Source organism: Apium graveolens, chromosome 4, assembly GCF_009905375.1.
Source record: "Apium graveolens cultivar Ventura chromosome 4, ASM990537v1, whole genome shotgun sequence".
Taxonomy (NCBI): Eukaryota; Viridiplantae; Streptophyta; class Magnoliopsida; order Apiales; family Apiaceae; genus Apium; species Apium graveolens.
The window spans coordinates 263256009-263282753 of NC_133650.1; the positions used below are offsets into that span (position 1 = coordinate 263256009).

General features: G+C 32.1%; 2 protein-coding genes across 2 annotated transcripts; both read left to right on the forward strand.

Moving 5' to 3' along the window:
* Positions 1-2864: 2864 nt before the first annotated feature.
* On the forward strand, positions 2865-9113 carry LOC141720904 (uncharacterized). The gene is made up of 8 exons (XM_074523586.1): positions 2865-3010; positions 5313-5459; positions 5623-5714; positions 5809-5851; positions 6012-6068; positions 6299-6353; positions 7333-7445; positions 8806-9113. Exons 2-8 carry the CDS (start codon positions 5325-5327, stop codon positions 8929-8931), a joined length of 621 nt encoding a protein of 206 aa, XP_074379687.1. The 5' UTR covers positions 2865-3010; positions 5313-5324; the 3' UTR covers positions 8932-9113.
* A 3853-nt stretch (positions 9114-12966) lies between these two features.
* LOC141720906 (AT-hook motif nuclear-localized protein 17-like) lies at positions 12967-14227 on the forward strand. The gene has a single exon (XM_074523587.1). It carries the CDS (start codon positions 13174-13176, stop codon positions 14029-14031), a length of 858 nt encoding a protein of 285 aa, XP_074379688.1. The 5' UTR covers positions 12967-13173; the 3' UTR covers positions 14032-14227.
* Positions 14228-26745: the final 12518 nt, after the last annotated feature.

Sequence of the window (26745 nt, forward strand, 5' to 3'; positions counted from 1 at the left end):
TGTATGCTGATCTATAAAGCACATAACAGGTCCTTTGTTTAGGAAAATCAAACAAATCTGTGAAAAATCTGGTATTCTCTCTCAATAATTGTAGCTGAGTTCTTATCTTTAAGAACATAGACTTGTAGCAAAACAAGTTTAATTTTAATAAATCATGTGAGTTTTTGATAATCTTCATGTGTGTTTACATTTATGCATTTTATCACTACATGTTCATACTTCTGTTTTGTTCCAAACAACCGAACACTTTCAAAGTTAATTAAAATTCAAGAAAACACATTCACCCCCCTATGTGTTGCATTTCATACCTAATAGTTGCGATGTTAAGGTGATGGTGATAGTGGTGACTGTACGGTAATGATGATTGTGATGATGGTGGCAGTGGGTGATAATTGCAAGCAATGGTTGTGATCATTTATACAAAATTATAAGTTATAAAATTATATGCATTTATAATTAAATTTTAATGATTATGTCCTAATTTTGGTGATTATATGTTGGCTTCTCAGTTCTCACAATAAAAGGGTTCTCAATGGAGTAATCCCCTATATATATATATATATATATATATATAGTCTTTTACTCAGATGATAACAATTATTATTTTGAGATATGCAATCTAACCTCATCCACACATTTATTATTTATATTCAATCCTAGCCACACACTTTACATTTTAAGTTTTATTTTCAATTTTTACCCACCCCACATCTGCACTCCTCGTCCCGTGACTTCATTCCTCTTGCACACATCGTCTCCACCCTCCTCTCCCTCCATCTTTCCATCCATATCCTACCCCCACCTTAATTTCCGATTTATCTCAACACTCAGTATCACCTTCGACCCCGTCCCACCACCGCCACGAACCATCCAAACTCCCAAGTCAATTGAATGTCATCATTTACTCCATGTTTAGTCCTTATTTAACCGGTCTCCGTATTTTATTTGAGTGGATATTTTTGACGATTGAACCGGATTTATTAATACCGGACAAGAAAATGGGGTGATTTTTCCACTTTTGATTGATTTGTATTCATTTTCCGGTAATTTTGGGTTGTATTTGGTTATTTTTTAGATAATGGTGTTATGGTTGTTTAATTATGTTTCTTAATAATTAGAATTGGTGATTATCGTTATAATTTGGTGTTCGGAGCTTGTGGTTGGATTTGGTGGGCAAATATAATGGTCAGCTCTGGTGATTTTGATTTTTTGGGAGTGATTTTTCATTTTCCGGTGGTGATTTTTGGTTTGACGGTGGTGATTTTTGGTTTGACGGTAGTGATTACTGGTGGACACCGAAGGTGGTGGTCGCCAGAAATGGTGACCGCCGGTGGTTGGAGGTGGCAGGTGGTGAAGTTACGAAGAAGATGATGTAAAAATATTAAAATTTAAAAAATTAATGTATGGTAAGAGATTGATTTCAGATTTAAAAACGAGTGGTTATAACTTGATTTCATATCTCACAATAAAAGGGGTTCTCATTAGAGTAAGACCCCTTCTCACGTTCGAGCGGGATTAGGTTGAAATTATAGAGTGCGAGCGAAATGTCTATCCTTGATAGAGGCTCCGTTTGGGAGTGCTGTTGAAAACTGTTGTGCTGTGAGAAAAAATGCTGGTGGAAAAAGTGTTGTCAGGATAATTAGACGACTGTTTTTTTTTTTAATTTATGCATATTTTGAGATATAATATATATAAATAATTTTTTTTGAGAATGTTTGATGATGAAACTGATAGCTACTTCCTGCAAAAGTTAAAAACAACTTTTTCCAAAAGTATGGGGAACATGCTTTTGCTAACAACAGCTTTTAGATCAAAAGCGCTTTTCCGGACATCAACTTTTAGAATTTACCAAACACCTTTCTGATAGCTTTTCAGCAAAAAGTTGTTGTACCTGTCTGCAACAGTAATACCAAACGGAGCCATGACCTTTAATGTTGTGTAACACAAGAAATAAACCTAAGTTTATATAATATATTATCATATAATTCAAAAATATCAAATTTTAAATTATAATTGTGAGAGTAATTATTTTTCGAGGAGTCAAAATTCAGCTAAATATTTGTATAAAATATGTTAAAAGCAGGGGTGTTTATGAATTAGGTTGATCAGGTAGGAAGCCTTTTTACAATCAAATCCATTCAAATCTTTTTGGAAATTTTTAACCCAACCTTGTAAAATAAAAATTCGTGAACCAATCTTATTCGTCATCGATTGGGTTGAGTCAGTTTGAACGAATTGTATAATTTTATGAAGAAGAAGTTCAACACTAAACAATACATCATTTCAAAATTTTATATAATTAAACTATATATAATTAAAACTGTAATACTATCGTTTAAATTTCACTAACATTAAAATTTTAATATTATATCCCATAATATAAATTATATGCACACACAAAATATGAACATTTATGAATAAAAATATATTATATTATATTATATAATATGTAATTACATAAGATGTATAGAATTATTTTTAAATTATCGAAAATTAATTCAGATTGGGTTGGGTTGCTAAAAAATCATAAACCATATCCAACCTATTTATGGTGTGTTTGGTATTATTATTGCAGATAGTAACAACAGTTTTTCGCTGAAAAACAGTTAAAAACTGTTTGGTAAAATTTAAAATCTAATTTTTCAAAAAATATTTTTGGCAAAATATTTTTGGCCTAAAAACTGCTTTTAGAGAAATTAAGTCTCTCCGTACTTTTGGAAAAAAACTGTTTTTAAATTTTACTTGGTAATTTCACATCACACCTTACCAACAATATTACCATTTTTAATTATTTATCACAAAATATATATATATATAAAAAAATTCCAAAAAAATTATTAAATAGGTATCAAATATTTCAAAACATTTTTTCCGCAGCACGAGCATTAAATTTGGCTCTCAATTTTTATTGTGGCCTAAGCTGCGCAGGAGACCAAAAGATTCAATTTCACACATACATACACATAAGCTGTATCTATACCTTGCGCAATCTATCTCCCTATCACGGATTGTGAGTATTTCTGTTTCACCTCTGTTAATTTTCAGTACAGATGTATCTAAATGCGTTTCTTGAAGTTTTTTTATACACACTGTTTATATATGTGCAGCAGTTGTAGAACTTAGTTCAGTGGTATAAGAGTTTTGGGTGTTTTTTTAGGTCTGTGTTAAGTTGAATAGAAAACTATGAAGTAGGGCCATAGTTAAAGTGAAGAATACTATGAAGAGGGAAAAAGAGGGGTAATCTCAAAACCCTAAGATTTAGTAGGAGAGCCCGAACAATCACTTGTACTCCATAAAGAACTCAAAGCAGATCTAAGTTTTGGATGAGCTCAACTCGCCCTGCTCAACTTCTTGAGCTCCTTTTCCTTTTATAGAGCGTACATAGTTGAATCAACACAAATTTAAACTCTATAAAAATTAGAATGGACTAAATTTATGGGGAAGGGGTATGATATATACAATGTCTTAATTAGAATATGTAGATGTCAATTAATTCAACACTATAGAATGACTCTGGCTTTGCGAAAAAATAAAATGAATATCATATAAATGTTGGTGACAATTTTAACCATACTCCAATAAAATTAACTTTTGCCACCACATTTCGCTTCTGAAATTTGGTGTAGGTTCCTACACTATCTACCTTTGTACAATATCTTAAATACTGGTACAAAATCGTTATTTAATGTCCATTCTCAGAATATACCGATGAAATTGTTTTCTATTTTAAAATAACAAGCAATATCCTCCTTACAAAACAAGCATTGGTTATTGTGTTTCTCTCTCTAAATGTTTTTTGCGTGTATAGATTTTGATTGCTTTATGTGGCAAGTAGATAGTGTGCGGTAAGAAATGAATAATATTTTTTTACTTACGTCTCTCAATGTGTTTCTAAATGTGGCAACGGGTACTTTGGAAAAGTGAAAAGTGAGGGTAATAAAGCTATTCACAAGTTACAAGTTTGTAATAGTGGTTATATGCATCTAAGATTATATATACGGTTTGTGGTATATTCATCAGTATCAAACCGGATAAAGATAAAGGGAATTAGTTTTGGATAGGACTTTATCTTTTAATTTACAATACAATCTATTATGAGCTATTTAGTCCCAGTGCCCAAACTTAGACTTTTATATCACCAAATGAAATGTTGTTACCTTCTGGTTCATATATTGGGGATTAATAATACCTTGGAGAGTACGGGATCACAAAGTCTATCTCAGATGAACTAAAAAGTGATGAATAACAGTCCATGGGTCAGTTGAAATGTTGAAGGATAGAGTATGGGATTAGATAATCCCCTCCCCTGTAGTGTGAAATCAGAACAAATGTATCAGTTTAACTGGAACACGCACTGGCTACTTTTAAGTGTTTCTACAATGTATTACTCCCTCTGTCCCTCCCATTTGTTTACACTTTCCTTTTTGGAATGTCCTTTCCAATTGTTTACATTTCAAATTTTTCCAAAAAAAGTGAAGTTTTTATAATATAAAAAGTAACTACATCCACCATTTCTCTCCACTATACCCACTTTATACATATAATATTAATTGGTCCCACTACTTTACTCACTTTTTTTTAACTTTACTCCACTATTTTATCATTTTTCTTAACCTCCGTGCCCAACCCAAATGTAAACAAATGAGAGGGACGGAGGGAATATCTGTTTTGATGGCAAACTTAACTTTGACAGTGAGAGGAAATTAAAATTTTCAAGTCCACACGACTGCAATGGCTTTTGCTTTTCTCAAAGTAATTACCTTTATCATTAAAGATTTTTTAAGCAATTGATAAGTTTTTTTTTTGGTGATGATAGAATTTCCCATTATGCTTTGGGTCGTGATAATTTATATCTTTTTGGTGTTTCGTTTAGTATGCCAACCTATAATGTGAGGTTACTCCTGGGTAGATGATTATTATTCTCATGGACTATGGGAAGAATGATGATGTTTGATCAGATCTGAACATATGCAAATTGAAAATACAAATATGCATACAATTATGGTCTTCATTTTATGAATGATTGATCAGTTTTGTATAAGTTCTGCTGTCTTCTGAAAGCATCATTAAAAATTGTTTCGAAGATGACCAAGGACGTGATGCATAATGTTTTTTACTTTTTACTAGAAAGAACTTCTAATATGAGTTATCGATTATCGATGTATTGTGGTTAATATGTTTATGTGTATATTTTTCTTTTTGATTATATTTGTGCTACCCAGTTCTGTAACATGAACATGGATTTCCAGGTGTTGAGTTGCTAAAAAGTTTTTATTGGTTTTTGAATATCAATACTTATTATCTATGAGCAGTGGGGATAAGTTATGGGGAGTATATGCATAGAAGATATTGAAAAGAATAGCACTGAAGATGATGCTAAGAACCACCTACCCAAAGAAACAGCTCCTGGGGATGTAATATGGGTTAAGCTAGGTGAATCCTCCTGGTGGCCTGCACAGGTTTGTGAAGGCCTGAAGCAGATATCAGCATCTTGATATATTTTTTTCTCATAGTTCTTGCTTTTTGCTGTGTGTAGATTTTGACAGCACTTTCTTTTTTTTAATTTGCTTGGAACCTTTCCACACGGTATAATAAATTACTATTTGTTTGGTCATATGATAGGTTTCCGATGAGGACAGCATTAGTGGGAGTTGCAATCCCATTAAGAAAGCAGACGGTGAAGTACTCGTGCGTTTATATGGAAGCTATAAATAGTCAGTATATGTGTTATTCTTTTCTTTTAGGCATGTGTGCTTTTGTTTACCGTCACAGTCTTGTGCCTAGTTAACTGATATTGTCTTCTTTTAGCTTGTATGTAGATCCCGTCACATCTCACTCAGAGTTTGTCAGAGTAAGATCTACTACGCTGTTTCTGTCGTTTCTGTGATTCTAATTCCCAATCTTACGAATAGCGTAGTTATATTTTGATAACTTCCTTTTTAATTGTAAAAGTGATAACTTCATTTTTATGACAAAAACATATCACATCTTAAAGTGGGTTTCTTTCCCAGATACTCCAGCAGAGCAATGGGAAGTATGATGATATAATGATGAAAACATTGAAGAAGGTAGCTCTCTATCTTCAGTTATTGGCAATTTGGGCCCAATTCACCTTTCCTGGATAATACATTAAATTACTTCCAATGCTAATACAAAAATGGCTACGACTAGTTTTATCTATTGGCTATAATCTAGTTTTACATTTTAGCTATAGCATCAATGTAGATACACTTTGAACTTGCCCTTTCTTAGTTTCTCTATATTTTATTATAATTGCTAAAATTGGATCCGACTGTAGGATCTTGCACGCATCAAATCTGGTATATCAAAGAGACAAAGAGCGGAACCTAAAGGTAAGCTAAATCATACGGTTAATATTCACTTTAACTTTGCATGCCACTGATACCGTGTATGATACATGGCACTATATGTGATTATGTATTAGCAAACTTTAACTGATTTCCCGTGGTTTATATATCAAAAGTTAAAGATGATAGACTATCAAAATTAACTTAATACGAAATTTCAACAAGTACGAAGTATATTATAACTAAGTGATTTCTTTATACATACCCTACAATGTAACAGTTTTAATTTTAGTTGTGAAATGCTATTGCTTGTTGGAAGTGATATTGTAACTAAGAAACTATACCCCCCGACCTCCTGATGAGGTATGCATGGTATGATCTAAACCTGTAGACTTTCTTTCTGAAGCTAAGCACTAATTCTATCAAGGTGCGCCTGAAATACTTGACATAGATATGATGTTAGAGATTAATTGGACGTATATTATTGTATATATGGCATATTAGTTGTTCTGGTTTAGCTAATATACACTTTGTTCCACACATGGAGGCAGTCTAAAAGGTGTTATCTTGTTGCTTGACATGGCAAAATCAGACATTCTCGGTTCTTAATCTTTTGCTGAACTAAAATATAGAGCCATGCTTCAATTCAATCTAGGTGTATCTGATGCTGTAGATTAAACCCACTACCCGAACAGAAACCATTGTGCATACTACCAATCTGCCCTCGTTATATAAACACACACACACACACACACACTTATTTTGTTGATGCCATCTTAAAGCTCGCAGCACTATACTTTGATCCAGCTTTCCAGAGTCTTCTCCTTATTGTAAATTTTTTTATATCAAGTGTCATATACAGATCACTTACTAGTCCTATAAGAACAGTGGAAGGTGTAGGTCCTTTCAAGTTAAAACTAAGCAGTGTTGTGGATACATGTGCAGGACTAGAAAGTAGAAACTAGGACTAGCAGAGTGTTATATACCTTATTCATATATACATATATTATATTTATGCATGCAGCAAGCAAGACACCAACAAAAGGTAAGAAAGGCATGGTGCAAACTGATGAAGACGGAAGCAGAAAAAGAAAGCAAGGAATGCAGAAAAGTCGTGAGCCTAATGGGATGATATCTGTAAGTTGCCCTACTCTTAACAGAATAGCAAGGCAGGTTCCTGCTTTTGCAATATTATATTTTGCTAAAGTTGTGAACTTTTCGCCGGTCCTAAAAAATATTTTTTCTGGATCATTTGAGATCAGAGAAGTCCATCTCCTTGAGATTCTAGAAGCCTGTGTGGCAGATTACTACGAGAAGCATCGCATCACTAGAATTTGAAATTGAAAAAAAAACTTGTTGTATCTAAAGGAGATGGACTTCTCCTTTAGATACAATGGATCACTAAGTGGTTCTGCTCCTTTTTGGGCCTAGCGTCCGGTCCGATTTTAAATTATTATGCGGGAGCTCATCCCATCTTTGGCCTACCGTAGTACAAATATCAATATTTTTATTATTAATAAGACTAATGGGGAATAGGAGGGATCATATTATATCATCATCCCCCTCACTTGGGCCTGTTTGAATAGTGGATTACTAGGTGGGTCGTCCCTTTTAGACCTAGCGTCCGATCCAATTTTCAATTACTATGTGGGGTGTCTCATTCCATTTCATTAATGAGAATATTGGGGGTCGGAGGGAATTGAACTTAAGACCTCCCACAACAAGTGATCTAATACTATGTTAAGTAACCAACTCATCTAAAACCTTACAAAGATCTTATTTAATATTTTGTGTTAAAAGAGTAGATCGCGGGTGCCCATCTTTTGAGCAAAAATTAGTCGAATTAGTCTTCATGTCCATAATAAATTATGAGAATATTTTGGGGTGGGGGTGGGGGGTGGAAGAGAGTCGAACTTGTGACCGACATTGAGCTCTAATACCATCCTAAGTAAACAACTCATCTAAAAGGATCCTATGTTATACTCTAACAAAAAGATTGTAACCCGTTGTTCCAAGTTGGAGGGTTATTTCTGAAACATGTTACTTTATTGTCCATAGTGCATGGTAAGATATTCACAATACCAAGCCAAATTGCCCATGGATAGTATTATATGTTGCACTCTATCATTTTAGTTTAAAAATTACGGGGACAACAAATTGGAGGTGTGGTTACTAGAATACGAAGTCACCTCAGTAGTCCGTGGTTGCCTTCTAATGTAGTGGAATTGGTCTGAGATGTTTCAGGGAAGTTGAAGAAATTGAAGTATGCATACATTTGAAACTGCTCACATAGAACTTTAGTTCATATTTCCTCTATTATTTTTTTACTGCACCTTTCTCTTTGATTGTGTAGGTATATATCTGAATAGTAATATGATGATGTAGATTCCTTAGTGCAACCTCACCAAATAAGTGGCTTCTATTTTCTATCTCATGTCATTTCCTGCTTACCAATCTACATCTATGATAGTTTTTTAATGTACTTTATGTTGCTCAGGAGCCAACTTCAGCAGCGAATTCTGAAAAACAACGTAGTGCACGAAGGATGAAAATAATGCGGAGGTTAGGTTTGATTGCTCCACCTGGTTCCCCATTTCGCCCAAAGAACATGAATGTAGAGTAGAAAGTTATAGACGGGGGCCTGTGTTGGGGTATGATTCCAGATGATTAGCATTTTACAATCAATGACTTCAATTGCACTAATTTATTTAGTTTTTGGAAATTGGCATTAGTCCTTTCAAACTAAAAATGCACAATGTTGCAGCTTATCTTGATGCAATGCAAACTTTCTCTGAATGTACCTAATTGGTTGTTTCCTGATTTGTCTGAATCATTTGCTGCACATACATAGATTGATGCCTAACCAAAGTCATGTGACCGTGCAGGCTCCAAGTCCCTACCCATATTAATGTGGTTTAATTACCTCGTCAATTTCCATAAATTGCCGTTGAGTTAGAGATAAGGGTAGGTGTAGGATAACACATATAACGTGCTACTTTGGGATAAGTTTGTACTTTCAAACATCGTGTGCTCCCACGGATATACTTCCATTTTTTGCAGTAGGGTTCATGTCCAGATATGCATGGGGCTCACTTGGCAAATACATACATTGCATGCATGGTGGGTGGTCATTACCACATATATGTACACACTGTCTACTTCAACATGATGCTGTTTCTTCTCCAGAATCCAACAAATTGGACCCCACGCACTTGCACTTGCACTTGCCATTCACGACAATAATATAGGAAGATGTTCTATTTCATACTATTCATTAATCCCCCCCTCGCCCAATTATTAACACATACGGAATGTATATATGTTCGTCATGGTTAGATGAGAATTCAAAAATTACGAGAATCAAATTTATCTCGATGCAAAATGCAGAACTATAAATGTAGATGGCCAGATTATGAGTTAAATGTAAAGCGAAAGAAAATTAGGTGACCTACTGTAAATTCAATATACTATATATTTGACTTCTGAGTTTGGGTAGACTCTAGTGGCAATCTGACTTGCTGCTACAAACAAACTCACGATTTAAATGACAACTTGTATGAAAATCAAAAAACTGAACAATTGAATGCATGTATAGTATTTCTAGTCAAACTTTGCCTCCTTGGTCAAATTATGACCGTAAGACAACAGTGATCTAAATAATCTGAAATAAATTATTCCAAATTCTCTTTTAATACTCCCTCTGTTTTTTTTTATTTATCGCTTTGACTTTTGCACATATTTCAATGTACTTTGACCGGTTAGTTAAAATTATCATTTATAAAATTTTCTTTTCGTAAATAAAAATAGACAACTTATATTTTAATTCACAAAAAGAAAATTTTAAAAATCATATTTTTAATTAGCCGGTCAAACCACATTGAAATACGTGCAAAAGTCAAACCGACAAAAAAAAAGAGGGAGTATTTATTAAAATGGTGATCCAAATCTGAATTAACTAATAGTATTGATTTAAATTTGGATAACCAGTATTCACTTTGATTCAAATTTACTTTAATATATAATAATGATTTTTATTACTTGTATAATTTTAGTTTATTAGATTTAAAATTGATTTGTGATTAATTAATATATGGGAATAATATTTTAGATGTTAATTAATGAATTATATATTTTTAGCTAATTAAGTATTTAGTTTTAATATTTTATAAGGGTATTAAAATAATTTATTTTTTGATTTAATTAATTTAGTAGATATAATATAAATAGTTAATCATTTTTCAATATTAAATTTAAGAATAAAGAGTTTAATATGATATTTACATATTATAATTATGGTTGTAAAAATCGGTAATCGGTTTAGGTACCGATTTGGGATTAATCGACAAATCGGGGATTAATCGAAGGGATTAATCGGAATAAAAATTGGATATATTTAAATATTTTAATAATATTTAATATATTTACCTTATTTATTATGAAATATATAATTCAAAAATAATTTATAAATATTAATCGGCCAAATATTTTTGAAATATTAATTGGAGATTAATCGGGGATTTTTTTGAGAATTTTTAGAACACTGATTATAATACATAAAAGATAATTGGATCAAACTATCATGCTATAGTTCGTCAGCAATTTGGATAGTGGTCAAAATTTAAATTTGTAGATTGAAATGATCGGAGATAACATAAGAATGTATGCAGGGTATTGTAAATTAAAATTACTCAAAGTACCAAAGAATATTTATTTAAATTATAAGATAATTAAATGAGTAGAAAACTTTAAGAAAACACTGAACCTACAAAAATGTCAAGGCCAATTGGTTTTGACTTCAGTAAACTGATATTATTCAAGTAAAATACGCATGCATGTTTGAAGTTAATTTAAATTTACAAACAAGTACTGAGGTCAAATCCAAAACATGAAGAAGTAATAAAAAACCAACTTGCCTAAACTTGTTTGAAACGATAAGCATAATTAGTAGATAGGACATGAAAATAAGAGGTGGTAGTGACAAAATTGTAAATAATAAGCAAGTGAAGCAGTCAAATCAAAAGGATGGGCGGGATCAGAGGAGAAGACATCCCCCATTACCCAAAAGAACACCATCAACCAATTAAAGTCTATGTCAATCTACTCGGTCGGGGAAAGATGCTATAACAAGTGTGTGTCTATTTATACAGGTTTCAATAGATCGGTACGATACAAGTATGTACAACCCTAAGATACACTAATAACAATATACATAAATCTTTATAAAAGAAATAGTATTTCAATACTTAAAATTAAACAAAACACTAGAAGACACAAAATTATTTACTTTTAATATATTTTTTTAATCATTAATTTTATTTTATATACTATCATTTATGTTATAAGGTTTAAACCAAAATCAAACAAAATTATAAATATTTATTAATCATTAATTTTATTTCATATACTTTCCTTTATGTTACAAGGTTTAAACAAAAATCAACACTTAATTTGGGCAATTTGTATTGACTTACTTTTATGTATCATTTTGGTTTTAGTGTTTGAAATTGTAGCTCTACAGGACGACTGACTAGAAGGTAAGAGTAAACGATGCTCCCTACCGGCAAATTCAATAGTGATCCAAATATTCAAATTTGGAACAGATTATCCTAAATTACATTTCAACAGTGATTCAAATGGTGAATCACTTGATTTAGTATAAAATAATAGTTTTATTATTTGTAATTTATGAGATTTTAAATTAATTTTTGATTTTTTGATTTTATAATTAATAACAGAATATAATTAAAAGTTAACAAAATTTCTTTTTAACATAAAATTTAAAATAATGAGAAAACATAATTTAATTAAAATTTAAATAGAAGTACAATATGATAATCGAAGACGAACGTGATTTAAATGCGCCAATTGAATAGTCAGAAGTGCCGGATCGAGAAGTTAAAACTATCCTGATCGATGAAAATACTTGATTTCAAGAATTCCTGAACCGTCATAGAAAAATAAAAAATAAAGAGACACATATTACAATTAGAGATGCATTAATTGAGTATTTGTGGCATAATATACTAATTCCGAAAATTAGTGTGTATCAATAATATTTTCTATGTTAATTATTACAATAATTGTGTTTTTCGTGAATTAAGTGCACAATATTAATACTTTTATCTGTATTAATTTTTTTTGATTTAATTAATTTATGAAATGTTATATAGTTTGTTAATAATGATTAAAAGATAAATTTAAGATAAAATTGCTTAATATGGTATTTATATATTATCATATGTAAAAAATAATTTGGATCAAATATTTGGATCACACTGTTGGAGTTGTTCGATCAGTTGGTCCAAATTTGGATTTTTGGATCTCAATTATTAGGGATGGCCTAAGTCCATATATATCATTTTAACCTCATTTATAACATAATTTCAAAAATCAATATTTTTTTATTATAAGTACAAATTTACTGTTTAAAATTTAACATATTGAAATAATTTATTTTAAATAAATATAAAAATATATTTTATTTTTATCCTAAAATATGTGTCCGATATATTAAAAAAAAATATTTAAATGGGTGGGAGAAGTACCGATTTCTTTTAATTTTTCTACTATTTCCGAAAATAGTAACTTGAAAACCAGCGGCGCAGTTTCTTTGTTTACTTGGTTTCAAAGCTCATCCACCTCCTCTTTCATTCCTTCCCCACTCCACCGTCTCTCTCTCTCTCTTCCAAACCAAATCTCTACTCCTCCAACAACACACATATATACACACGCACCCCATAAATTCCAAACCCCCTCTCCATCCTCTTTTATTTTATCATCAAATATCCCCCCCCATCCCTTTCCCTATCCATCCATTATATTCATATAAAAATCAACATGTTCATATAATAATAATAATAATATTATGAAAGGAGAAGAATTTACACAAGAAAAACACCACTCAAACACCACCTCCCAGATGTTCTCCAAAATCCACCAAACTCAACAATTCCAACCTCACCACCTCCACCCACCCAGCCCCCCACTCCCACCCTACCACCCCACCCCTCTCCACGTCACCACCTTTAACCTAGACCCAACTAACCCTACTTCTACCTCTCCTAAAACAGAACCATCTCTAAACGACGGCGCTTCTATTGAAGTCATTCGTCGGCCACGTGGCCGCCCGCCCGGCTCTAAAAACAAACCCAAATCTCCCGTTGTTGTGACCCGAGAACCCGAAGCTTCTATGTCCCCTTACGTCCTTGAAATCCCTTCCGGCTCGGATATTATCAACACTATCACAACCTTCTGTAGACGACGGAACTCGGGTCTTTGTATACTCAACGGGTCGGGTATGGTCACTAACGTGACGTTAAAGCAACCGTCAACTACTCCAGGCGCCACCGTTACTTTTCACGGCCGTTTAGACATGTTATCTATCTCAGCTACTATCTTACCAAACCTAGCGAATAACTTCACTATTACACTAGCGGGCCCCCAAGGACAGATAGTCGGTGGGGCAGCTGTGGCCCCACTTGTTGCTGCGTCCACCGTGTATGTCATTGCGGCGTCGTTTAACAGTCCGGCGTATCATCGGTTGCCACTTGAAGATGAGCAAGAAGGTATTGATAATAATAGGGGAGGTGCTGACGCGGCATCACCATCGGGGGTGTCTGGCGGCGGGGATAGTGGTGGGCATGCAATATATAGTTGTCATGGGTTGGCGACGGATGTTATATGGGCGCCTACTCCGAGGCAACCTCCCGCTAATTATCAGTAAAAGAGATTAGCTGTGATTTGGTTTTGCTTATTGTTATTATCTAGTAGGGTTTGGGGGTTTGGTATTGTTTAGGAAGGATAAAAATGTTTTGTTGTGAAGTTATGAGTCTGATTTTGCAGTCAAAGTTGATGGGATAAGTCAACAAAATTTAGCGTCTGTTTGAAATTTTTTAAAAAATATAATTTTTAATTTAATTTTTTTTGACTAATTTATAAATTAAAGTTGAAAAGTGCATAAAAGTAATATGAATACTTAATTTATAAGTTATTTAGGTGTTTGGATAATTTTATGTATATGTTACTTATAAGTTGATAATGTGTTTGGTAAGTTATCTATACTATAATATACTATAATAACCGGAATCGGGTATATTTGGTATGTTTTTTTTGTTGGTTTGGTTATCCCCATTTATGACCATCAGAATCTTTTTAATCAAGTGATTATGACCGTTAGATACAATAACTAAAAAAATAATAATTACATATTACATGAAATAATAATTCTAATACATAAATATAAAAATAAAGAAAAAATTTAAAAATAAAATAATAACCTTGGGATAAAATTATGTACTATATAATATTCGTCTCGACGAAAATAGAATTATATTATTAATCCGGGATAAAACAACTAAAACAAGATAATATATAATTTTATCTGGATTAAAATGAAATAATAAAATATTAATAAATTTATATAATATTAAAAATAATGTGTACAGTGCACGGGTTTCAAACTAGTTAACGCATAAATCTTTGGTGACAAACTTTTTAACGATAAACATTCAAAAGAAGTAGAATGATATCAAGAATGTACATTACCGTTTACTTTATATATCAATCTCTGGGGGTTATTATTATGGATCGTTTATATATCTACACAACCCTAAAGAGGGAAGGCGAGGGAAGGTGCATGCATTTTCGTATTAATTAATATGGTTATTTTTTGCATGTAGTAAGCAATAGACAAAATCAAATTCATTATTTTAAATGAAATCATCTCTATAACCTCATACTAATTATACATCATAATCTCAGAAAACATTATTTTATAATGCTATCATACACAATCAGATTTAAATCAGAATTTTTTACCTCTTACAATAGCTCTCTGGTCACCGGAAGTCTCAACTCACCCTTGCCCTATTATCCATAACGCTCTCCAAGCTCCTTTGGATATTCTTTGGCTGGATGCAGGAGTCCTCACACGGTCTCTTCCATATCGCTATTCTTCAAGATATTATTTTTCTGAACCAATTCTGATTGTATATAATACTTATAAAATAATCTGTTTCTATTATTATGATATATTCCTAGTAGAGTTTATAGAGAGTGAAGAAGTTTAGCCAGACATATTCAGAGAGAGAGAGAGAATTGAACTTCAGAAATTTTTCAGATATCTTTTCCATTTCATGTATGGACTTATTTATAGTAGTCTTTCTATATGGTTACAGATTACCGGGATAATCGGTTTCTTTTACATAATTACTAATAATTCAGGAATCTTTTCTTTTCTTTGTCTGCCATTTCTTCTTTTGTCGTCTCTTCATATTTTCTTCATCTTTATCTTTTGTGTCTGCCATGATATCTTGCAGGATCTGTCATCTTTTTCCAGGGAATCTGCTTTTTCTTTTCTTCTTTCTTCATCTTTGTCTGCCATGATATTTTTGGAATCTCCTGGTAATATAACTTTTTGGTTTTCACCATTCAATTTGCAGTGTTCTGGTGTATTACACCATTTTTGTATTATGCAAAGGGATCAGAATTCATCCCTTTGTCATCATCTTTTAGACTGATAATAGGTCTCTTTCGAGGACCTGTTATTCTTTGATAATATTCAGTAGTATGTTTTGTATGATTATATTTCAGGTTTTCTATTTTATCAAGCATTATCTCTAATGCCATAGTTCCTGAATTTTGTATAATATTATCATAATATAAGGTTATTATGCTTTCGGTGAAACCTCCACCATGGCTTTCAGAAATAATTATAGCTTTCCGAGCTCGTAGTATATCTTGTATTTTGGACCTGAGGGTAGCTAGTCCAATGGCTCGTTTTTCACATAACCATTCCTGGAATTTGTTAATATCACAGGCATTTGGCAATTTCAAGCTTTTGGTTTCTCCCACAATATCTGCCATATTCCTTCCCAATTTAAATAGTTGACATATTATTATGGGTTTTCCAACTAGATCGGTTGATGCATCAAAAACTTGTATTCCATATGAGCCTGCTCCCATTTCCCGTATCATAGCTTCCACGGATTTGACAATTATACTTGGTAGTTTTGATATACAATACATGGTTTCATTTGTTAAGATCTTGTCAACAAAACCATGTATAAACAGGTTATAGACTATGTCAGGTTTTGCATTTTCACAACAAATATATCTGGGATATTTTGTAGATTTTGTCAGTCTGCAAACATCAGGGTTAGATTTATAATCATAATATTTCATCATTTGCTCATATGTTTTCACTATCTCAGGTGAGTGTTTCAGCTTATCACTCATTGATAAATTTGACAGAGTAGTTGATATGTTGGTTGAAGGTGATGGCATGGTTACAAGTTTTGATGAAAATGTTATAGGTTTTATTGTAGGGATTGCAATTGAAGCTTGTAGAGTTATTTTGTCTTTTATAGCTTCCATAATTTGTTTCAGAAAATGTTGGTTCTCCTGAACCAGGGTTTCTATCTCTTTTTGGAGTTTGGTGATTTTCTCATTATTGGTTGAGATATGAGAAGTGACATCAGTGATATATTTCTCAAAATTTTCCATATCCAGCTAAGAGCAACAAACAATTAAATTTTCCCTTTACAAAAACAAAATGCATGACATTCAATGGCATTTAATTTTCTAATAATTGATATTAATAATTCATCAATATACCTTCTATTAGGAGTGAAATAATAACCAATGTGTTTTTCTATTTCTAGAAATCCTTTGTATGCTTCTTCTAGTTTTTCTGTATTATTTTCATCTAATCCTTCGAGAGAAATTTTTTTATAAATTCTACAGCTTCTGAAGTAGTAGTCCATATTATTAAAGATCCCGATATGATTTTTCATGGTTGAGCTTGTCTTCTTGTATATTCTATTTTCATTGTTTATTTTCTCTGCTAAGATAGTCAGCTAACACATTTTTTGTTCCTGGTATATTTTTTATTACAAAATCATAACAACAGAAAAAAGATTGCCATTTTCTTCTTTTATTTAATTCTGGTAATAATTCTATTTTATTAGTAATAAAAGCTTTTACTTGAGTATTATCTGTTCTTACTACAAATTTAACAGGTAATAAATGATAATGAAACTTTTTAATCCCATATTTTACAGCTAATAGTTCTTTTTCATTTATGTGGTAGTTTGATTCATTAGGTTTCCAAGTTCCTCCTGCATATCCACATATATGTGTATTTTCTTTATCTATGTCATCCTTCTCATATGCTATTAGGACTGCTCCCCATCCTATATCACTAGCATCAGTATATAATTCTAAATGATCTGTTTCTATGGGTATTCTATGTTTTGGTAAATCTTTCACCTTTTCCTTAAGAATTTTTATACAGTTTTCATGTTCTTTTGTCCATCCAAAAGGTTTATTTTTTGTTAGTTCCTGTAATGGTTTTCTTAATTTAGGTAAGTCTTTAATATGATCTGAGGCATAATTTATTATTCCTAAAAATTGTTGTACCTCTTTTTTATTTTCTAATTTGTCCTTAAAATTTACAATCTTTGTTACTATATGGTCTTGTAATTGTATACCTTCTTTATCTATTTTGTATCATAAATATTCTATCTTATTCTTAAATATTTCAGATTTCTTTTCAGACAGTAATATTCCATGCTGGTCTATCGTTCTTATAAATTGCTCTAAATGTTTTATATGCTCTTCTAGAGTTTCACTATATATTAATATATCGTCTACATATACTATACAGAAATCTTTTAATTTCCTAAAGATTTGGTCCATTCTTCGTTGAAATATTTGTGGCGCATTTTTTAATCCAAAGGGTAATACTATCCATTCATAATGTCCTTGCGGAGCACTAAAGGCTGTTAAAGGTCTGGATTCTTTGGTTAATTTTATTTGCCAAAATCCACTTTTACAATCAAATTTACTAAACCATTTCTTATTTCCTAGTCTATTTATAAGATTTCTTTTGTATGGTAAGAAATATCCATCAAATATAGTTTTCTTATTTAATTCTCTATAGTCTATTACCATACGGGCTTTTCCCCTTTTCTGTTCATTATGTTTTCTTACAAGGAAAGCCGGGCTACTATGTGGACTTTTACTTTCTTGTATTAATTTTAGTTTTAATAATTCATTGATTTGATTATCAAATTCTTTTTGGTCTGAAGGGCTATACCTTATAGGTTTAGATCTTATTATATCATTAGGGTTTAATAATTTCATTTCAGCATATATCTTTTCCTTATCCCATAACCTCATAGGATTTTCTCCGAAGTTGGATTTTAATAAATTATTATATTTTTCAGTTAATTCTTGTAGATTATTATTTCTTTCTATTTTTAGATTGTTTATTCTTATAGTATTTATAGTACTTATTGGCATAATTCTTTTTAATACTATCCACTTATTACACGGAGTTTGTAATGATAGGGTATTTGAAGTTACTATATGTGTTTTAAAATAATCTAAAAAGTTATTTCCTAATAATATAGATTGCTTCATCTTATTCTGATATACAATAGGTAAACTGAATAATGTTTTATTTAGCTTTATTCTCATATTTTTTGCTATTACATCTAATTCCTTCTTTTGTTCATTAAATCCTGATACCCTAGTTCTATGTGCATTAGATTTTTCCCATTTATATGAAGCTAAAACTTCCTTTTTTATTAGACATAGATCTGCTCCACTATCTATAAATATTTTTTGTTTTAGGAATTTATATTTTTTATATTCTACATCTGCTTCTATGTATATTGCTACCATTCCTCCCAATTGCTTTCACTAGATGATTCATAATTTATAAAGTTTATTTCATTATCAGTTTCACTAATATAAAACTCTTTATATTCATACCATCTATTGTCATCTTCTTTAATTTGTTCTATTTCCATTATGAATTGTGATGTATTTATATATTTTACTTTCTTTTCTTTCAGTTTAGGACATTTATTAGCATAATGTGAACTGTCAAACATGCACTTAGTTTGTTTTGTAGTTAGTCCTATTCAATTATATACCATTTTTTTGGATGTTTATCTCAATTCTATACGTACATTTAAAAAATAGTAAAGTTTTATAATATTAAATTAACTACTCCCTCCATATCTTAATACTTTTCCCACTTTACTTTTAAGGTAATTCAAAATACTTTTTCCTTTTCTATTTTTGGTTATAAAAAAACAAACAATCCTACATTAAAAAATAAATAATAAATTATTAAAAAACAAATACTCCCACTTTAACCCTACCGACTCCCACTTTACTCCTAATATATTTTCATTCGTTCTTCCATTTCTCTCTATTCCTCGTTACCATATCCTAATTACTCTATCTAAAACAAGAGTTTACACTATGGATTTTCCGATTTTGATGATGAATCTGCTAACACGGCTAGAAAATCCTCGATCGCCGTTGCATGTAAGTGTTATTCAAGTCCCCTTGGATGAATATGATTCTCCTTCATCCCCACTTTCTTCAAATCCAGTTGAAGTGGCCACCGTTGTTGCTCCAGATCCGTCGAGCGATGACTTGGATTTGGATGTTGCAGCTGATTCAGAAGATGCATGCTCTCATTCCTAATCAGAGTAAAAATGTTTCTACCTTCAACTTGTTTGTGTAGTTAATCGTTTGTTGGTGTAGTGAATCGCTTATTTTTGTAATTATTCGCTCGTTTTTGTAGTTATTCGCTTGTTGTTGTGGTCGATCATTATTTTTGTAATACATAGGCATTTTGTAATCGCCTGTTTTTGTAATCGCTTGTTTTTGTATGTAATTGCTTGGATGTGTACTAGTTCGATTTATAATGATAGTTCATTTTGCTGAAACGCAATTGCTACCCCGGTGTGCCATAAGCAACCAGTTTTGACTGACTGGAGGCTTGTGTGTGCTTAGTGGTTGTTGATGTTGTCGATGATACTTGGGACAATCTGAGATCAAGTAGTTATATATACATGAACTACTTAAAACTAAGCTTACTTTTAATACATGGATTGCTTAAACTAAGCTTACTGTTGTGCACTATAACAAGACTAAGTCAAATTGACAACCCTAAGTAAATTGTATTGTAATCTTAGTTTGCATTTTAAATTGTAACATTTAAAGTCTATAAAAATGTTCAAGGGCAGACTAGAGTCTTTTTCTGTAAACAGTATCAAGCCTACGAATTCTATTTGGAAGATCAAGAATTTCATATCTCAGAAGAATTATGAAGAAGTTTGGAGTTGAATAAACCTATTTTGAGAAAAATGTATTAAGTCAAAATCTCTACAAGTCACATATTTTGTGTTATAGAGAAGTCATTCGAGAACTCCAGAATGACTTATAGAGAAGTCAGGAAAGCTACTAGAGAACTCAGAGATATCGACAAGCCAAATTAAAGACATGAAGATTTGAAATATCGACAAGTCATTTCTTCACCAGAGAACTCTAAAGATATCGACAAGCCAAAATATCACCAGAGATCTCTGAGATATCGATAAGTCAAAATATCACTAGAGATCTCTGAGATATCGATAATTCTATTTGCCACTAGAGAACTCAGAGATATTGATAAGTCAAAGTGAAGACATGAAGATGAGAGATCTCGACAAGCTAAATTCTCTTATAGAGAACTCAGAGACCTCTACAAGTCAAAACAACTATAGAGTAATGAGAGATCTTGATAAGCCATTATACTTATCGAGATTTCAAGTTCTCTATATACCAAACTAGAGATCTCGAGGTAAAACTCAAAGTATAAAGTGCAGACCAGTTCAATATCCAAGATTATCAATCAACAAACAATCCAATCAGTTGGATTGACAAGTCTACACAAAGCAGCTTGAAGAGTACAAGATCAAATGCCAAGATTAACTGGAAAAGTAAAGTCACAGGCCTGCAAGATTAGCAAGATACACTAAGCCAGAAATAGAAAGATTTGAATATCCAAAAATAGGGTTTAGTACATGCTATTGTATGCTGTGTAATATCCAATATTTACTGTTCTATAAATGTTTACTGTTCTATAAAGTAAACACTGGATGCTTTGTTTTAGTTGTAACAAATATATCTGAAATTTCTTGTAACTCTCAAGAGAGAAGCTGAGTTCTTAACATAAGAAGAACTCAGAAATTTGTAGGAAAACACATACTTGATTTTAATATTAAATTAAGTGAAGTTTTGAAAGATAGTGTGTTCCTGTGCATGTCTTATTATATCATTCAAATAATACTATCTTTACAAGTTACATTTCTTATATGCTTTGTTCACCAAGCTTAAGAAAAATAAAAAGTCACTAAAATTGTCTAAAACACATTTACCCCCTGTGTTGTATTCATTACCTAACAAGTGGTATCAGAGCAAAATTTGAAAGTAAACAGATTAAAGATCTTGGAAGAATGAATACACAGAAACTTAGCAGCATCAAAATCCCCACCTTTGACAGATCTACCTATACACTATGGAAAAAGAAAATGTTGCTGTTTATCAGGATGGCCAATCCACTATATATTCAGATCCTCAAAAATGGCCCTTTCATTCCTATGGTAAGAGTTGAAGAATCTACAGATGGAGACATGGTCATTCCTACACATTATGCTCCTAAAGATCCTTCAGAGTACACTGAGCCTGAGAAAGAAAAAGTCTTCCTAGACAGTGGCTTGCATTTAATCTTGATAAAGTCACTTGACAATGTAATGTACAATAAAATTTTCAACTGTGACACAGCTAAGCAAATCTGGGAGAAAATTGAGATCTTGTGTGAAGGAACAAAGGAGGTTAGGTAAAACCAAAGGAGGATTCTGGTTTCTCAATATGAGGGGTTTATGGCTAAACCTAAAGAAGGGATTACTGAAGTTTTTTAAAGGTTCAATAAATTGATAAATGACTTGCAGCTACATGATAAATACTATGAAGCTGAGGAGGTTAACCTAAAGTTCTTGCTAGCTCTTCCTGACCATCTTCACTACACCATATATGGCCTCTCCCAACACTTTTTTGGTGTTACAAGAAAAAATGTTACCTTAAATCCCCCAAAATTGATCTAAGCTAACATATTTTTTTAACTTTATAGTAGAGATTAAAAATTGTTACCATAGATAGGAGCAAATTGCTATTGTAACATAAAAAAAATGTTAGCATTGATATCAAAAAATGAGTTACCATAGAACTGAAATTTTAGGCGGTTCTTTTTTTTACCTTTGGACAACATTTAGGCGGTTCTTTTTTGGACCAAATTTTTGGGCGGCCCAAAACTAACACACACCCCGCCCATCTAAAAAGCGCATCTCAAAAACATACACAAACACTCTTGTCACACTCTCACACATCAAAACACACACAAACAGTTGGGTTCAGAGCTATTGCAGAAGATGAATTAGGGTTCGGAGCTAATCATAGTCTTCTCAGTTGGGTTTAGGGGTTGAGTAATTGGGGGTTTCTTGAGCTTTTCTCAGTCGGGTTCGAAGCTTTTCTCAGAGAATCTCTCTCTCTCTCTCTCTCTATCTATCTCTCTCCCCCCCTCTCCCCTCTCTGTGTGAGAGAGATTCATTTATTGTCATCATTGACGTTTGAATCGCTCTCTCTCTCTCTCTCACTCTCTCTCCTTCCATCTCTATCGAGTGTGTGAGAGAGATTTACTTATTTATTGTCATCATTCTTTTTCTTTCTTTTTTTTACAGGAAGTTGGAGGCAAGTTCAGACCTTACTCTGAGATTATCGGCGTGTGCCCACGTTGTAAAGATCAAATTGAATGGAAGCGTAAATACGGAAAATACAAACCCCTCTCCGAACCCTCTAAATGGTACCCCTCATCTTTATTATATTTTATTTATTTTCTTTTCTGTACAAAGGGTGTTAATTTCTCTATTTTTTATTTTTTGATTTCTAGTCAGAAATATTCCAAACGTGCTGTTCTTCAGGCTTATCATAATTTATGTACTGATATGCTCCTATTTTTTTTACTTCAAATTGTGCTTATGTTTTTATAGTATTGAGTTAAGGCGTAATTGAATTTCTTGATGTTTCTGTTTGTAACTTGTGCCAAGGACAATAATGTGTGTGCCAAATGTTCTCGTCAAGTCAATATAATTGTTGGAAGGTGTTATTATTTCCTTAAAGCTATCATCTTTGTGATTCTATTTTTTTTGAGTGTTTAACTAGAAATTTAAAGCCAATTGCTTTGTTTTGGGTTTAATTTTCCAAAGTTCGCACCTTTCTTAATTTTTTTTTTGGGGTTTCTTCTGTTCAGAGACATTACAGAAGTGGAAGCTGAGCAGAAGATGCTTGAGGAGGTTGGTTATTAATGTCACCCTTTTTTTACATCGGTTAACAATTGTAATGTGACCTTTTTAATGGATATGGGGACTGATTAATTGATTTTTTAACTTCATTTTTTGGTGTAGGCTATTAATAATGCCAGAGAAAGGGAAAAGAGGACCCTGCTTCATGCTGTAAGGCTTCAATACTTTATCTTAATTTTTATTCTGTATCAAGATGACATTTATATATGGTTCCTTAGATGAGACTATAAGTGGGTTTATTTGTGTGTTTAGAATAGTTATTTTTTTAAATTTTTTTAGGCAAAATGAATGTTCATATATAATGTATAGTGTATTGGTTCCAATTCTAAGACACCAAATCTGCAAAACAATTGCTTGCTTAGTGATTATATGGCATGGCTTTCATTTGCTTTTATCATTTATTCATTTTCAAATAACTTAATTTCAGCCGAAAACTTTATGTTTTTCAAATGAAATTATTATATGACTTGTTTGATTACTTGTAGTGTAACTTTCAATGGACTATGTTAGCATTCTTTGATAATTATGTGTAATGAATGTTTACAAATTCAATTTGTCTATCTAAATTACTTGTAGTCATGTTCATGTTTTATTACATACACCCCTTTTAGATCTTAATGGCATTTAATGGAATTTCATGTTTGAATTGATTCTGTATACTTAGAGTGTGAGTGGCATGGCACCAAAGTCACTTATATGAATAGTCATGAAAATTGTTTGTAGAGGATTTACCATGCACTTGGTACTTTTGATTAAAACAATGCTACTATAAGATATGTATAGGATTTGTAAAGTTTTATACTGGCATGGTTGTAAATTGTAATTGTATTGAATGCAGCAGGTTTTTTTAGTTATGGGCTTACTTAAATGTTAGACTAGAGACTTATCCTGTAGTGATAGTTTCTATTGGCTACTTTTTGACAACCCAATAAAAATGTACAGGCTGATATATGCCATGCCTATCAACTCTTGAGGAGAGGGGGTGTCAAAGAAGAGAATAAAAATGTCTTCATGTATGATGACATTTCATATGACATTTTCATTTACTACTCTGACCATGGCAGCCCTAGTGTGCTTGGTATGCTTCTCTTTTACACAGATACAAGGTTTTTCACATAAACAGAATTGCTAGAAATGATGAACAGACTACAATGCCCTTCTAGGAGGACTTGACTCTCATAATGAGTCTTTATTCTGGTTTTCGTCGTCCTTTATTGAAAATAGTATATGCCACTATTTCGGTTTAATTGACTAAAATAATTTATGTTTAAAAAAAGGCGCTAATTAGTCATTTATATATTTGTTTTGCTAAAATTACACTATTTCTGTTTAATATGACTGGGTTTTTCTTTGTATGTGGTGCTTCTGGTCTGGCCGAGTGTATGATTTGGACTTGTGTGGAGATGGTGAGTGTATGACATGGTGTAAGAAGTTGTTTTGGTTGTGTTTAATCTTGTGCATTTAACTGCAGATCGTTGTCGCTCCCCTGATTGCATCCCAGTTTGGAACATCTGGTAATTGAGAGTTCTGCTGTAGGGAATGCCTCAAGGTCTGTGTCTACACTAACAAAAGATTGGCGCAAGGACCAGAGGCGCAAGGACCAGAGCTTATCCCAGTGGTAGCAACAAGAGAAGATGCCACTCAAGCTGAATATGACTATCAGGAGAAGAGATGTCAGAACTTGAGATTATTTTTGTTTAATTAGAAAGGTCAAAATTTATGGCTTTTGGATGAATTTTCAAATTTTATTTATTTTAGTTGACTTAAACTTTGTATTGTTGTGTTTGTATTTGAAATTTGGATTTGAGTTCTTAAGTTAAATATGTATTTAAGTGTTTAGTGTTACAAGTGTAATTAATAGATATTTTTATGTTGGTAATAACAAGAAAAAATAAAATAATATATACAAAAGTGTTAAAAAAGAAATGTTACAATAAGATGTAATTATGTTACCAAAAGATTGAACTGTTTTATTATCCGGTGTTACAATAGCAAAAATGATATTGCGAAAGAGTTTACTGTAACATATTTTTTGATGTTACTAGATCTTTATGGGTGTTACAATAGAAGTACGGTTACACCTGCCTTTTGTAACCATAGTGTTAGTCCCTTAATAATATAGCAAGAATTACAGAAGGGGGGTTGAATGGAATTCTTGGGTTGAATGGAATTCTTGAACCTTTTTCTCGAAATAAAAATGTTCAACTCGAATATAGATATAAGTGTTTTGATTAGCACAATGCGGAATAGAAACTTAATTGAATCAAAACATAAGTAATTAAAAAACAAGAGTCTTTAAAAACTTTCTGGTGGATTTAAACAATTCCACCAGAGATATATATTATATATTGAGAGGACTCTGCGTGCAAGAATGCTCACAGCTGCTTACAACTCGAACTACTGAGAATACAGGGAAATGCTAAGGATTTTGCTTACAAAGTTTTCTCTCTTTTTGTATCTCAGTACTATATTTATTTGCTACGTTCTTGGTTTATATATTACCAAGATTACAAAGTCAAAAAGACTAAATAAACATAAAAACTATCAGTCTTAAGCTTTGCTACTTTTTATCCTCTATTATCCAGTTAATGGGCTTCCACAGTAGATTTGTATACATCTCGACGGCTGTGCTCAGTATTCACTGTTCAACTGCTGTTTAAATTCTTTATATGATCATCCGTTGGACTTTATGAATATCCGTTGGATATATGATCATCCGTCGACTTTCTGAACATCCGTTGATGGTTTCATTGATCATCCGTCGACTGCTATATTAAACATCCGTTGAAAGTCATTTGATCATCCGTCGATGGCTTTGTTAATCATCCGTCGGTAGCTATTTTGGCACTTGACTTCATTTCACTTATGCAGAATTACAAGACATCATTTATATACAATTAATCAACCTATTCTGCATATCTAGTTAAAGTTAACATGACTTAGGGCTACTTACAGAATCTATACAAAGATGTATACAGAACTGTGCTACAGACTTATTATTACATATGCTACTCACTCGATGGATAATAAGTTAACATCCGTCGGGACTATAATGAGTTATCCGTCGGGACTAAAATTCTTATCCGTCGAGTGCTACATTATTTCACTAAGTAAAATCTACTTAGATGTTTTGTTTATGTAATCATCAAGTACACAACATATTCATAATAATCTCCCCCAATTTATGTCTACTGAAATTGTAGCCATAAATTAAGAGATACTTGATGATAACAAAA

What these genes read in the sequence shown, in the direction of transcription:
- LOC141720904 (XM_074523586.1), top strand. Translation starts at nt 5,325, where the DNA reads ATGGGGAGTATATGCATAGAAGATATTGAAAAGAATAGCACTGAAGAT. An exon ending in TGATGAAAACATTGAAGAAG is followed by an intron (nt 6,069 to 6,298) that starts GTAGCTCTCTAT and finishes ATCCGACTGTAG; the next exon opens with GATCTTGCACGCATCAAATC. An exon ending in AGCCTAATGGGATGATATCT is followed by an intron (nt 7,446 to 8,805) that starts GTAAGTTGCCCT and finishes TATGTTGCTCAG; the next exon opens with GAGCCAACTTCAGCAGCGAA.
- LOC141720906 (XM_074523587.1), top strand. Translation starts at nt 13,174, where the DNA reads ATGAAAGGAGAAGAATTTACACAAGAAAAACACCACTCAAACACCACC.